The following is an 11056-nucleotide window of genomic DNA, read 5'->3' as shown; positions in this document are numbered from 1 at the left end:
GGGCTACATGCGTTCTTCAGTTGTAGCAGGGTTACTCTTGCTGCAGGTGCCTGGGGGGCCTAGGCTGTCCCTCTGGCTGGCTGGTTGTAATGCTCAGTTGTGTGTGGCTGCTATAGACTCTCAGATGCTTTATCATCTGTGAGAAACCCTAGCACAGTTGGCTATAAGTTCCAGTAGCACATTGCTGTTGCAGTTTTTCTGTTAAGTAAGTAGGTCCCCAGCATAGCCAGGCTGGTTGCTAGGCTCACAAACTTACAATTTCTGTAGGCCTCTGGCCTGCAAGTCTGTTGTCTCATCTCTCAGGATTGCAACTGAGTGGGGCCAGCCTCAGGCATGGGAGCACCCAGTTGTTTCAGGCTTTGTAAGGTGGGGCTAATCCCCTATGTGGCTGTTTGAGAACCAAAAGTCTGCTGCAGCTGACAAGCCCCACCACCCAAAGGGCCACACATCCTCTCAAAAAAGTCCTTCCTGTGCATACATCCTGAGCCACTGAAGTAGACCCAGTTGCCCCACTACAGAGGCTCCACACACTCCACCAATGCAGCCCCAACCCTTGCACCTGCCCTTCCCTACAGATGTGGACCCACTTGCCTGGCTGCAGAATTTCCAGGCATGCTGCCTATGTGGGTCAACAAGTTGCCCGAGAGCTTGCTGTTGGGTATGGCCTGTCCCTAGGGTGGGTTGCTTGGCCTGGCTGAGCTGTATTAAATTGATGCTTTTCTGGGTGGGGTAGGCCCCTGCACTAACAGGCCAGAGGAAGAGTTCTGATGGTGTCTCATAGCAACTGTGTCAGCACACCTGTACTAGGTCATAATAATGACTGCCACCAATGTCTCAGTCCCTGGGGAGGGGGTTCCAGCCTGAGTAGGTCTCGCCTCTCACTGAGATGTGCTCCAAGACTATCAAGTGAGTCTCCTTTTGCCAAAAGACTGTGCACCTTTATTTCTGGTGATTTTAGGTTGCTTTTCATAAGGGGTGAATTTGTGCATGGGCCCTTTAAGAGCAGGCTTTTTATTCCCTTATGTCCATTAGCTCTTCTGCGGGTATTTGCCATTGTTGTTGATAGCCAGCAAATCCAGATATTAGAGCACTTATCTTGGTTGTGCTGAGTCAAAACCTGCTTATTGTGATTACAGTCTACCACTCAGATCCCCCACTCCTTCAGTGAAGGCTTCATACCTTAAGGTTGCTCCTGGCTGGCTGTGAAGTGCTGTAGCTAGAAAGCAGCTTTTCTCTCTCCAGAAAGATATTTCTGTCTCCTCCACCTCAGTCAGCACTGTCCCTTGTTGTGGGGGTTCTTTTTACCCAGTTTTCAGTTCTCTCTCAGGGGTAACTATTCCAAGAGGTGTTGTAAACTTGTTGTGTAGATGGGAGGAGGTGAGTTCAGAGTCTGCCTTTGCCATCATCTTCACATCACCCTCAGGAAATTCTTTAAGGCCCTTAGTTGGCCTTTGACCAAGGAGTAAAACTTGCCTGAAAAGGATTGCCTGTAGTCTCAAGTGGTCATTTTTTAAAAGGCAACTGTTCAATGATCTCTTTAGAGTGGAAAGTCAATTGAGATAAAAGCATTACTGAATGAGTACTGGAATAAAGGAAGATAGAGAGGAGCAGTAGGATTTATATTTGTCTTATAGTCTTTTACTTTAGGTACCACTTGTGTTTTCAATTTTCATTAGCCATTTACAACAAATATTTCGACAAAAGCATTTTGGAATTTTGAAGCCTTTTGGAGGCTTCTGCATAATTAAAATGGGTACCGCAAACTTTTAAGTGCACTTCCTAATAGATGTTGTTTGACTGGAATATTCCTCATAATGGCCATTTTAATTTCCCTGAAATTGGCAGCAGTTTAATAGGGCACTTAGCCACAAAGTTCAGTTCACATTTCTGTTCAGTCTTATCTAGCTGCAAATGGGGTTGTACCATATTTTAGGGCTCAACCTGACAGTTACCAAGCCAAGCTCTCAAGACACAAAATTTTAGATTATCTTTAGTAAGATTCTGACTATTTTTATAGATATTTTAGCTACCAGGACCATAGTTCTTAAGCAGGTGTGCCAGAATGTGGTGTGTTTAACTCTTTTGTTTTTAAGGATTCAATATTTATTACTATTTATTTTTAGTTATCTCCTGAGTCCTGACATTTTAAAGACATGTAAGGTTTATATTTTCAAGGGATAAAGAAAGAATGCAAGTATTCTAGGAGTTTGGTGATATATTCATCTATTATCATAACTCTAGGCTAATTACAATTTAAATTTTTCCTTTTCCTTCTGAAGTGTAGGACAATTGTACTTCCAATGTCCTGACTTTTTAAATAATATCTATAAAGATCTGCAGGCAAATAGGAGAAGGTCTGAATGAATTTTGAGTTGCTTTCAGAGTTGATTTTTTTGCTTCTCTAAAGAGTCAAGTTGCCAATCAAGAATTATTTATTTTAATTATTTTTCTCTTTTTGTATTACTACAAGCTATCTTCAAAGAATTGGTTAGCCATATCCATTATGATACTTAGGCAATACTAGTCCACTCAAGCCCACTAATTGAATTTGCCTTTTTATTTATTTATTTATTTATTTATTTATTTATTTGAGGAAGATTAGCTCTGAGTTAACATCTGCTGCCAATCTTCCACTTTTTGCTGAGGAAGACTGGCCCTGAGCTAGCATTCATGCCCATCTTCCTCTATTTTATAGGTGGGATGCCTGCCACAGCATGGCTTGACAAGCAGTGCATAGGTCTGCACCTGGGTTCCAAACCGGCAAACCCCAGGCTGCCAAAGCGGAACGTGTTAACTTAACCACTGCACCACCAGGCTGGCCCCTATTTTGCCTTTTCTTTTTTTTTTAAAGATTTTATTTTTTCCTTTTTCTCCCCAAAGCCCCCCGGTACATAGTTATGTATTCTCCGCTGTGGGTTCTTCTAGTTGTGGCATGTGGGACGCTGCCTCAGCGTGGTTTGATGAGCAGTGCCATGTCCGCGCCCAGGATTCGAACTGACGAAACACTGGGCCACCTGCAGCGAAGCGCACGAACTTAACCACTCGGCCACGGGGCCAGCCCCTTGCCTTTTTATATTGAGGGAAATTTTTCCTGTTAAGGCAGAAATTGAAAGATTTCTATATTCTGGAATTTTAAGGTTTAGTGCAGTATGCTTTTGAAAAGTCTGCATAAAGCAATGAATAAAGGCCTTTGAATGTTCTCCTTCTTTCTGGGTATACAATAGAACCTTGGGCCAATTCACCTTAGGTGGGGACACCATTACTATTGCTTCTATTAGCCACTGAGCATTAGCCTCCAGCTGATCCATTTCCTGATTATTTGTAGGAGAGCCTGGGAGTTTGCTGAGGAGACAGGGCCCTTTCTAAGAAGGGGGATTAATGTTGGATGTGGACTTTAATTTTTGTTCCAAGTCTAATTTCTACTCTTTTATCTTTGTAAATGAGTCTCTAAGGCTAGCTGTCACACTCCTTTGTATCCACTTTTAATTTGCTAATTTTTAGCTACTAAGATGACAATTCTTTAGGATGAGAGGTCTCTAAGATCTTTTTCAATCTATTAGTTTTTCTAATTGAAAGGATTCACTGTCAGCCCATTGATGAGTAGGATCTATTAATGTTAATAGTGACTCAAACCAGTAAGTCTTTTTATGGCTTAACCATGGATGCAAGAGGTATCACAAAGGAGACTGCAAAAAATGTAGCCCTCACAAAATCCAGCCAAAGAAGACAAGGACCTTTGTTATCATAATGAGAAAATGAAGATTGAGACAACAAAGTCCCCTGATAGACTGGGACCCATTATGACAAGAGTCCCCCGAGAGCTGGAATGAAGTCATCCAGTCAAATGAAGAGCCCTCACACTGGACCCAGTCCAACCCAAGTTAAAGCCAGTCTGGCTTCAGCTTGGATTCACAGCCTGCTTGGCTGTTTGCCAGATGCATATCAGTACACACAGCCTGTGGTCAGTGGTGGCCAGAGTAAATACTCTCACTCATGAAAAAGCCAAGCTGTCAAGACATAGAACAGGAGACAAATGAAAACAGAGGAAAAGGACTAATAGAAAACAAGAGTACTTATACCAAATCTTTACCAGAGTCACTGTACTCAAGAAAGAAGTTACATAAATATTTTCTTCTGGTAATCTATATTTAGAAAAAGAAAAAAGGACTTTCACCACTCTTGCTTCCACCACACCCTGCAGATAGAGATCTAGGAGACTGATGTAGTGAGAATTCTTACCTTCTGCCAGACCTTGTCAGAGGTTTCAGGATCTCTCAGCTGCAGCAGCCCCAGAGTGAGCAACATCCTGACAGTGAAGGTCCTATCTGGGTTGCCAAAACTGTAGGGGCAGAAAAATTTTCCCTTCTACCGTTCTAGTTTCTTTGGCTGGTCTAATAATTAAATTGACATAAGACAGATGGACAGGAGAAAAACAAATTTAATTTTGTAATTATGGGAATTCCATTAAAAATATGGGACCTAGGGGCAAGTCAGGCAGTTGATACTTAGATGTTGTCCTGAGCTAAGGAATGAAATAGGGCCCTGGGGCCTCAAAGGAGAGGAGAGTAACTCACAGGACAATAAGAAGAGCAGATTTACGGTAATCAGATTTTGCCCTGACATACAGAGGGTTCATTCAGATAAAGTTATTACTGGTAATAGCTCTGTCTCTGAGCCAGGCCCCTTATCTAAATTCTTTTAGGTAGTTAAGGGAGAGGTAAATATTTTCTTGAGTCTTCTGCATCTCAATTCCCTTCAGCTCAAAATAATGTCAAAGTGGCATATCTTCCCTCTCTGATGGATTCAAGAAAAGTTGTGATTTTGATTATCCGGTTTTTTTTAAATGGTAAGTATGACAGTGACGCTCTTTCCAGGTTTGTATTACAATCTTAACTTTCCAACAAATTATTTTCTTCCTTAAATTAGCCTGAGATAATTTATCTTTACTTGTAAACCAAGAAATAACAAAATAAATAGCCCAAACACAATTATCCTGGTGGCACAACGTACAAACAAATATTTAAGAGCCTTTAAACAGTTATAAACATCATGAAACAGGGAGGTCAGCTTGTCCAGCAGAGACCAGCTTATATAAGACTGGTATGGGACATTTAATCAGGACCAATAAGAAGGGAATTTTGGATAAATGGTTCCAGAATACTCTATTAACTTCCCACAAGTTCTCATTGGTTTCTTATTATAAGTAATAGGATTTACAACAGGATTCTGTGTGTAAACTTCATGTTTATTAGCATGTGCTTTCTTCCTAAATAAAACCCTGTAATGTTCTCATTTCACCAAGGACGGTTACAAGAAATGCTTTCTGATGTCTTAAAAATATTTTATATTCAAGTTCTCCATAATTTTCAATAATAATTACATGCCCGAGACAAATTATTCCATCATTTAAAAATATTCATTGAGCACCTACCACTTACCAGGCACTCTGTTAGATGTTGGGGATCCAGCACAATAGGAGTATTGGTCCAACACCCCAAGCCAACCACTGAAGTCAAGATTCTGAGTGCATAAACATCAGTTAAGGATCACAACTTTAGAAAATGTTGTTTAAAGCATGCTTTTTTTTTGTTTAGAGAGTCTAAACATTATAAGAAAACTCAGCACACCAAAACTTATAATTCTTGGTTTAATTGTTTTTCTTCCAGAGTAGACTAAAACCTCCTTGAATAAAGTCATCTCATTTTCAACCACTGTATATTCATGGGTGTAGTAAGATGCTTGTATGCAGCAGGTGCTAAGTGACTGTTTGGTGAGTGAACATTTACCAATGAGAGTCAAACAGGGGGTTCTCATTTACCAATGAGAGTCAAACAGGGGGTTTTTCTTTATGTGTTTCAATGTTCCTGTGGTCTCTTTGAAGGCAACTGGTTCTTCCCTAAGAATAGCAGAGAATTGGTGGTAACTTACATTGTTACACGGGCAATCATAGAGATTCTAATGAAGCAACAAATGAGAAGTCAGAGAAGTGAATGAGGTGGGGTGGGGGTGAGATGGGGAAGAGAATATTTGGGGAACATTCAAAAAAGGAAGAGAAGGACAGAGTGACAGAAAAGAGCAGGGGCATGAGAATATTAGATAGGGTGTTGGGAAGCCATTAAGTTTCATGCTTCAGTTGTATGAATGAGAAAAAAAATCCCCAAGAGGTAAAGTGACTTTTCAATGCCACACAAGACTTGTTCCATAGCAATTGAGTGAGGGGAAGGTGAAAAGGATGGAAGCTCAAGAGGAGAGTCAGAACTGGAGGGGCAATGAGTCTGAGTAGGCAGTCCAGAGAACTGAAGGGAAATGAGATTCTGAGTCAGTGGCCCAGAGAACTAAAGGGGAAGTGAGAGTTGAATAGGTAATTCAGGGTTTAGGGAAAGAGCAGGTTTTTTTCTTTTTGAAGACAATGATTAACGGAAATGTTTTTCTGATAGAAGTAGAAGCAAGTCATAATAGAAATATTGTGAGGTAGGTTTGTTTAGAACAGAAATCAAAGACCAACTTTTCTGAGAGAAAGAAAGAACATCTGCAAATGAAATGCTGTTCCTGCAGCTTCTATTGCTAGCAGTTCTCCTCCCAGGTGGCGACAATAAAGATGGTAAGAACTCTGACAACCGGCCAGTTGGATGCAAGAGGGTCTATGTGTGTGTGTGTGTGTGTGTGTGTGTAGGTAGTGGGTTTTCCCCAGCATATGCGTAGAGAGTGAAAGTGTCAGCCTTGTTCCTTTCTGGGTATCTCTGACCAGGTCCTTGTGTTCTTGTGCAGGCTGGATACAAAGCATGGGGCCCTGAAACAGGAAAGTGTCTCTTGATATAACACTATGGCTCTTATTTCCTTCAGATTCTAAGTTTCCCCTCTATTTCACCTTTATTTATCCATTCTCTGTCCTTCCCAATGTCTGTTTTTGTCCTTATTTTATCTGCTCTTTCGCTACAGACTTCCATCAGCCAGTCTCCTTCCAAGTCATCCAGATCTCATCCTTTTACAACCATTCTTGGTTCCAAACTTTGGGCTCAGTCTGGTTGGATGAGTTCCAGATTCATGAGTGGGAGAGCAACTGTGGCAGTATCATTTTCCTGAGGCCCTGGTCCAAGGGAAACTTCAGAAATGAGGATTGGATGGAACTAGGCAAGTTATTCCATATGTTCTCCAGTGGAAATCTTCAGGCATTTCCCAACCATGCCAGTCAATGGCAGCATGAATGTGAATTCTATTCCTTCCACAGGGAGTGGGGATATCGGTGGAAGTGTGTCTATGTCTCAATGAGTTTCTTTTTCTTCTACGAAACAGTCTTCATTCACTTCTGAACCTTACCTCCTCTCATCATAAATCTGCAATTACACACTTTTGGGCAGACTGTAAAATTGAAATCCTGATTCTACAAAAGCTTCGAGTCATCTGTTACTTACAAACTCCTCTCTCATTGACATCAGGCTTGTGCCTTATTATCTTCCATCAGTGGTTTCCAGTGACCACTCCTTTCCCTGGCATCCAACAAGATACTCTCAGCTTCCTCACTCTTTGATTGACTCCTTAAAGAAGGATTTTCTCCCCCATTCCATCTCTTCAACAATCTGTCAACACATTCACTGTAATCTATTGCATTCCATTCACTTCCATTCACTCTACATTATTATAATGGCAACTCTCTCACATTCAGTCCTACCTTATTCTCTCGTCCAAAGCATTCATTTTGTGTTATTTCAACAATTTGGCCCCTTCCTCATTTCATCCATCTCTTCCTCCAACTACCACTAATTTCTCTTTTTCAGAACCTCTGTTGAAACCAAACTTTGCCCCATTCCCTCAAATCTCCTAGATTTTCCCTTCTGTTTGTATTGTCTTTTGCTTCCATTCATTTCATTTTATATTTTTTACTCCCTCCTAATTCCCAACCCCTCTTCCCCAGATCCCTTTGAGTTTCAGACAGCAGGAGATTGTGAGCTGCACTTTGGGGCAGCCTCAGTAGGCTTCATGGGGGTTTCTTATCAAGGATCAGATTTCTTGAGCTTCCAGAACAATTCATGTTTGCCATCTCCAGAGGGTGGAATTAGGGCTCAGTATGTTTGCAGACTATACAGTTTGGACCAAGTCACCCTGGAAATAATACACAGGCTCCTCAGTGACACCTGCCTCACTTTCACTTGAACCTTCTTGATGCAGGAAAGGCAGATGTCCAGCGACAAGGTCAGTGCTGCAACCTTACTCAAAGAATTCTCTATTTTAAAATCATACCTTCCCATTAGCCTCTTCCCACCTTCTTAAGAACAAGCCAAGAGGAAAAGAGAATCATAGATGACAGATTCCTAGAGATTGTAAAGATGTGTCTCTCTAAACTGATGTGTAGATTTGAACCTCTAAGTCTGTGTTAGGGTCCTCATCTGATTATCTTTCCTATCCTCTGCAGAAAGGCCAGAGGCCTGGCTATCTATTGGCCACAGTCCTGGTCCTGGCCATCTGATTATGATTTGTTACCTTTCTGGCTTCCACCCAAAGCCTATTTGGGTGATGTGGATGTAGAGTGAGCAGGAGCATCTGAGTACTCAGCAAAGTGACACTCCCAATGTAGATGGGGCATGGTATCTTTGGGAATTCTTAGATGTGGAAGCCATTGAGGCAACTGGCCTGTCTTGCCAAGTGAGACACAGCAGTCTAAGAGGCCAGGACATCATCCCCTACTAGAGTAAGAAAGAACTGGGGCCCAAGCTGGGAATAGGAGTAGGTGGCCCTCAAGCAGACCAGGAGATGAAAAATTGGGGATTCTAGGGACTACAGACTCAAAAGAAATAAAAGTAAGTTATCAAAGAAATAGAAAACTGGAAAATGAGGGATCTGCAGATGTAGGAGGATGTTGAGGGTTAGATGAAGTCTTCATCTCTAAAAAGGGATGAAAGAAGAAATAGAAAGAAAGGACATATTGGTGGGGCAGACACTCAAATGAATAAAAGAAGACCAGGGAAATGCAGTAAAACAGAGAGTGGATTTGAAATGACACCCTCGTTTGCTCCAAAATCCACAGAACATCACAGCTCCGTGGGTTTGATCTTGACAGTGATAATGTCCGTGGTGCTTCTGACAGGTCTTGAATTTTGGCTTAGGAAGTGGTGGTGAATTCTTTGTATCCATCCTTCCCAATCTTTCCCCACTCCCCACTTTTCTTCCCATCTTTTTTGTTTTCTCTCTCCTCAGTTCTCCTCCCAGTCCCCTTCCTTCTTACTCTTCACTTCTCACCTTCACCTCATGCAGAGTAACTTCCATCTTTGTTCTTGACAGGACACACTGTGAAATTCCAAGGATTCTTCTCCCTTTGGAATGAGATCCCAGCAGCCAAGAGGCTCAAGACATATCTCAACTTATCCCTGTGTTGATATTCTTTCAACTTTCCTTGTACAACTTTGTGTGTTGTTGTTGATTTTTGCTTAATCGTCAGTTGTCAATACAAGCTAAATATAATTTTGGAGGATTTGTTGTTCTGACCTGGGTTCTGGAACTTAAATCTCAAATTATAACTCTGAATGGATGAGGTCCTAGCGAGCTTCACATATTCAGATATTAATGGGTCATCACGTCCATTTCAGATGTCACTTCCTCCAGAGGGCCTTCCCTGATGCACAAGTGGAAGCAGTCTCTACCTTGTCTGAGTTCCCAGCACACTTGAATTGTACTTTGCCCAATCTAATCCTCACTTCCTTCCCTTTATTGCAGCTACTTAGAGTGCTTTTCCCCTATAATTTTTATGCTATTTGAGAGCAAAATCCATGTCTTTTTATTGTTGATATCCTTGGCAAAGTGTCTCACCTGCACGTAATATGATCTCAATAAAAACCTGTGTTGAATTTATGCCATATTTATAGTCTATTCTTATTCTTTTTCTTCCTGACACCTTTGTAATACTTGACACATTTCATGATTTCCTTGTTAAGAGTCTTCTCACTTTTCCAAGAGACTCAGACTTTCCTAATTCCTTACTGGCTTCACTAAACCCCTAAGGAAAAACAATGCTGCCTCTGACCATTCTTATATGTAACTAGAGAGACCTACTGGAGTGAACCTATTGCTCCCAGTATTCTAAACAAAAAGAATAAGGCAGGATGTAGGCCCTTGCTACTCAGTGTGGTTCAGGGATACACAGCAGTTATCACCTTGGAGCTTGTTAGAAATATAGAATCTTGGGCCTCACCTTAGAACTTCTGAATCATAATTTTCATTTATCAAAATCAACAGGGGATTGAAAGGTGCAGAAAAATTTGAGAAGCACTGATACAGGTGATGGATGAGAGTTAGTGCAAGTGTGTCACTGAAGAAAAAGAATATGATCAAAGACAGAGAACAAGAGTGTTGATCCTGGATTGAAGTGAGATCAAGGCAAAAAGAGAACATACAGTACATTCTCACTGTTCATGGCTGTTGTGTTAAAGTCACTGTGAACACTGAGTTTGTGAATATTGAGCCATTGCTCCTTTGGGAAATACAGGGTTAGGTTCCTGGGAGCTTCTGGTCACAACATTTGTGTCACCTGATGAATACATAGCCTTGTTTTATGAGCGTTTCTATTTAAAGACACCTTATTTAATATATATTTATTTCCAAATGATTTATTTATTATATGCAGTATTCTTTTATAGTAAACCAGCCAACAAGTGTTTAACATATTCCCAACCCGGGTGATGTGTTGGTAAGTTTCTCGGGCTTTCATCTACATAGCTGTGCTATCCACTATGTTTTTAAAAACAAAGAAATAAAGAAGCAAACAAACAAAAAGCAGTAATCATCTCATGATTCCACTAATCTGGCTCCTTTTCCATCTTTCCGTAACTTTATCATAGCATTGTAGATATTACTTTAGCACTCTCTGGAGTGGCTCCACTTACAGATCAGCAAATTTCCTTTTCCTTTTTCTGGAATTACTGGATTGTTGATTCATTAACACTGAACTCTTGGCCCACAACCCTATAACTCTTGCCTGAACAAAGCTTATCTACATGTGCATCTTCTCCATGAGGCATATCACAGCCTTCTTGTGCTTAGGAACACTGACAGCTCTTCAGGACTA

General features: G+C 41.1%; 1 protein-coding gene across 3 annotated transcripts in view; it reads left to right on the top strand.

The window, feature by feature from the left end:
- The first annotated feature begins 828 nt into the window (after positions 1-828).
- CD1C (CD1c molecule) overlaps positions 829-11056 on the top strand; it is a 33242-nt gene continuing 23014 nt past the window's right edge. The window contains exons 1-2 of one of the 3 annotated variants that reach the window (XM_070266242.1): positions 829-906; positions 4760-4846. In XM_070266242.1, coding sequence (XP_070122343.1) covers positions 4798-4846 — 49 coding nt within the window. In that variant the 5' untranslated portion in view covers positions 829-906; positions 4760-4797. Of the gene's footprint in view, positions 907-4759; positions 4847-5972; positions 6602-11056 lie in introns of those variants that run through there. The other 2 variants (XM_023640265.2, XM_005609941.4) reach the window with 2 other exon arrangements.

The sequence above is a fragment of the Equus caballus genome, chromosome 5 (assembly GCF_041296265.1).
Source record: "Equus caballus isolate H_3958 breed thoroughbred chromosome 5, TB-T2T, whole genome shotgun sequence".
Taxonomy (NCBI): domain Eukaryota; kingdom Metazoa; phylum Chordata; class Mammalia; order Perissodactyla; family Equidae; genus Equus; species Equus caballus.
Note: the sequence above shows the minus strand (reverse complement) of the source record. Positions and strands in the feature narration are given on the sequence as shown.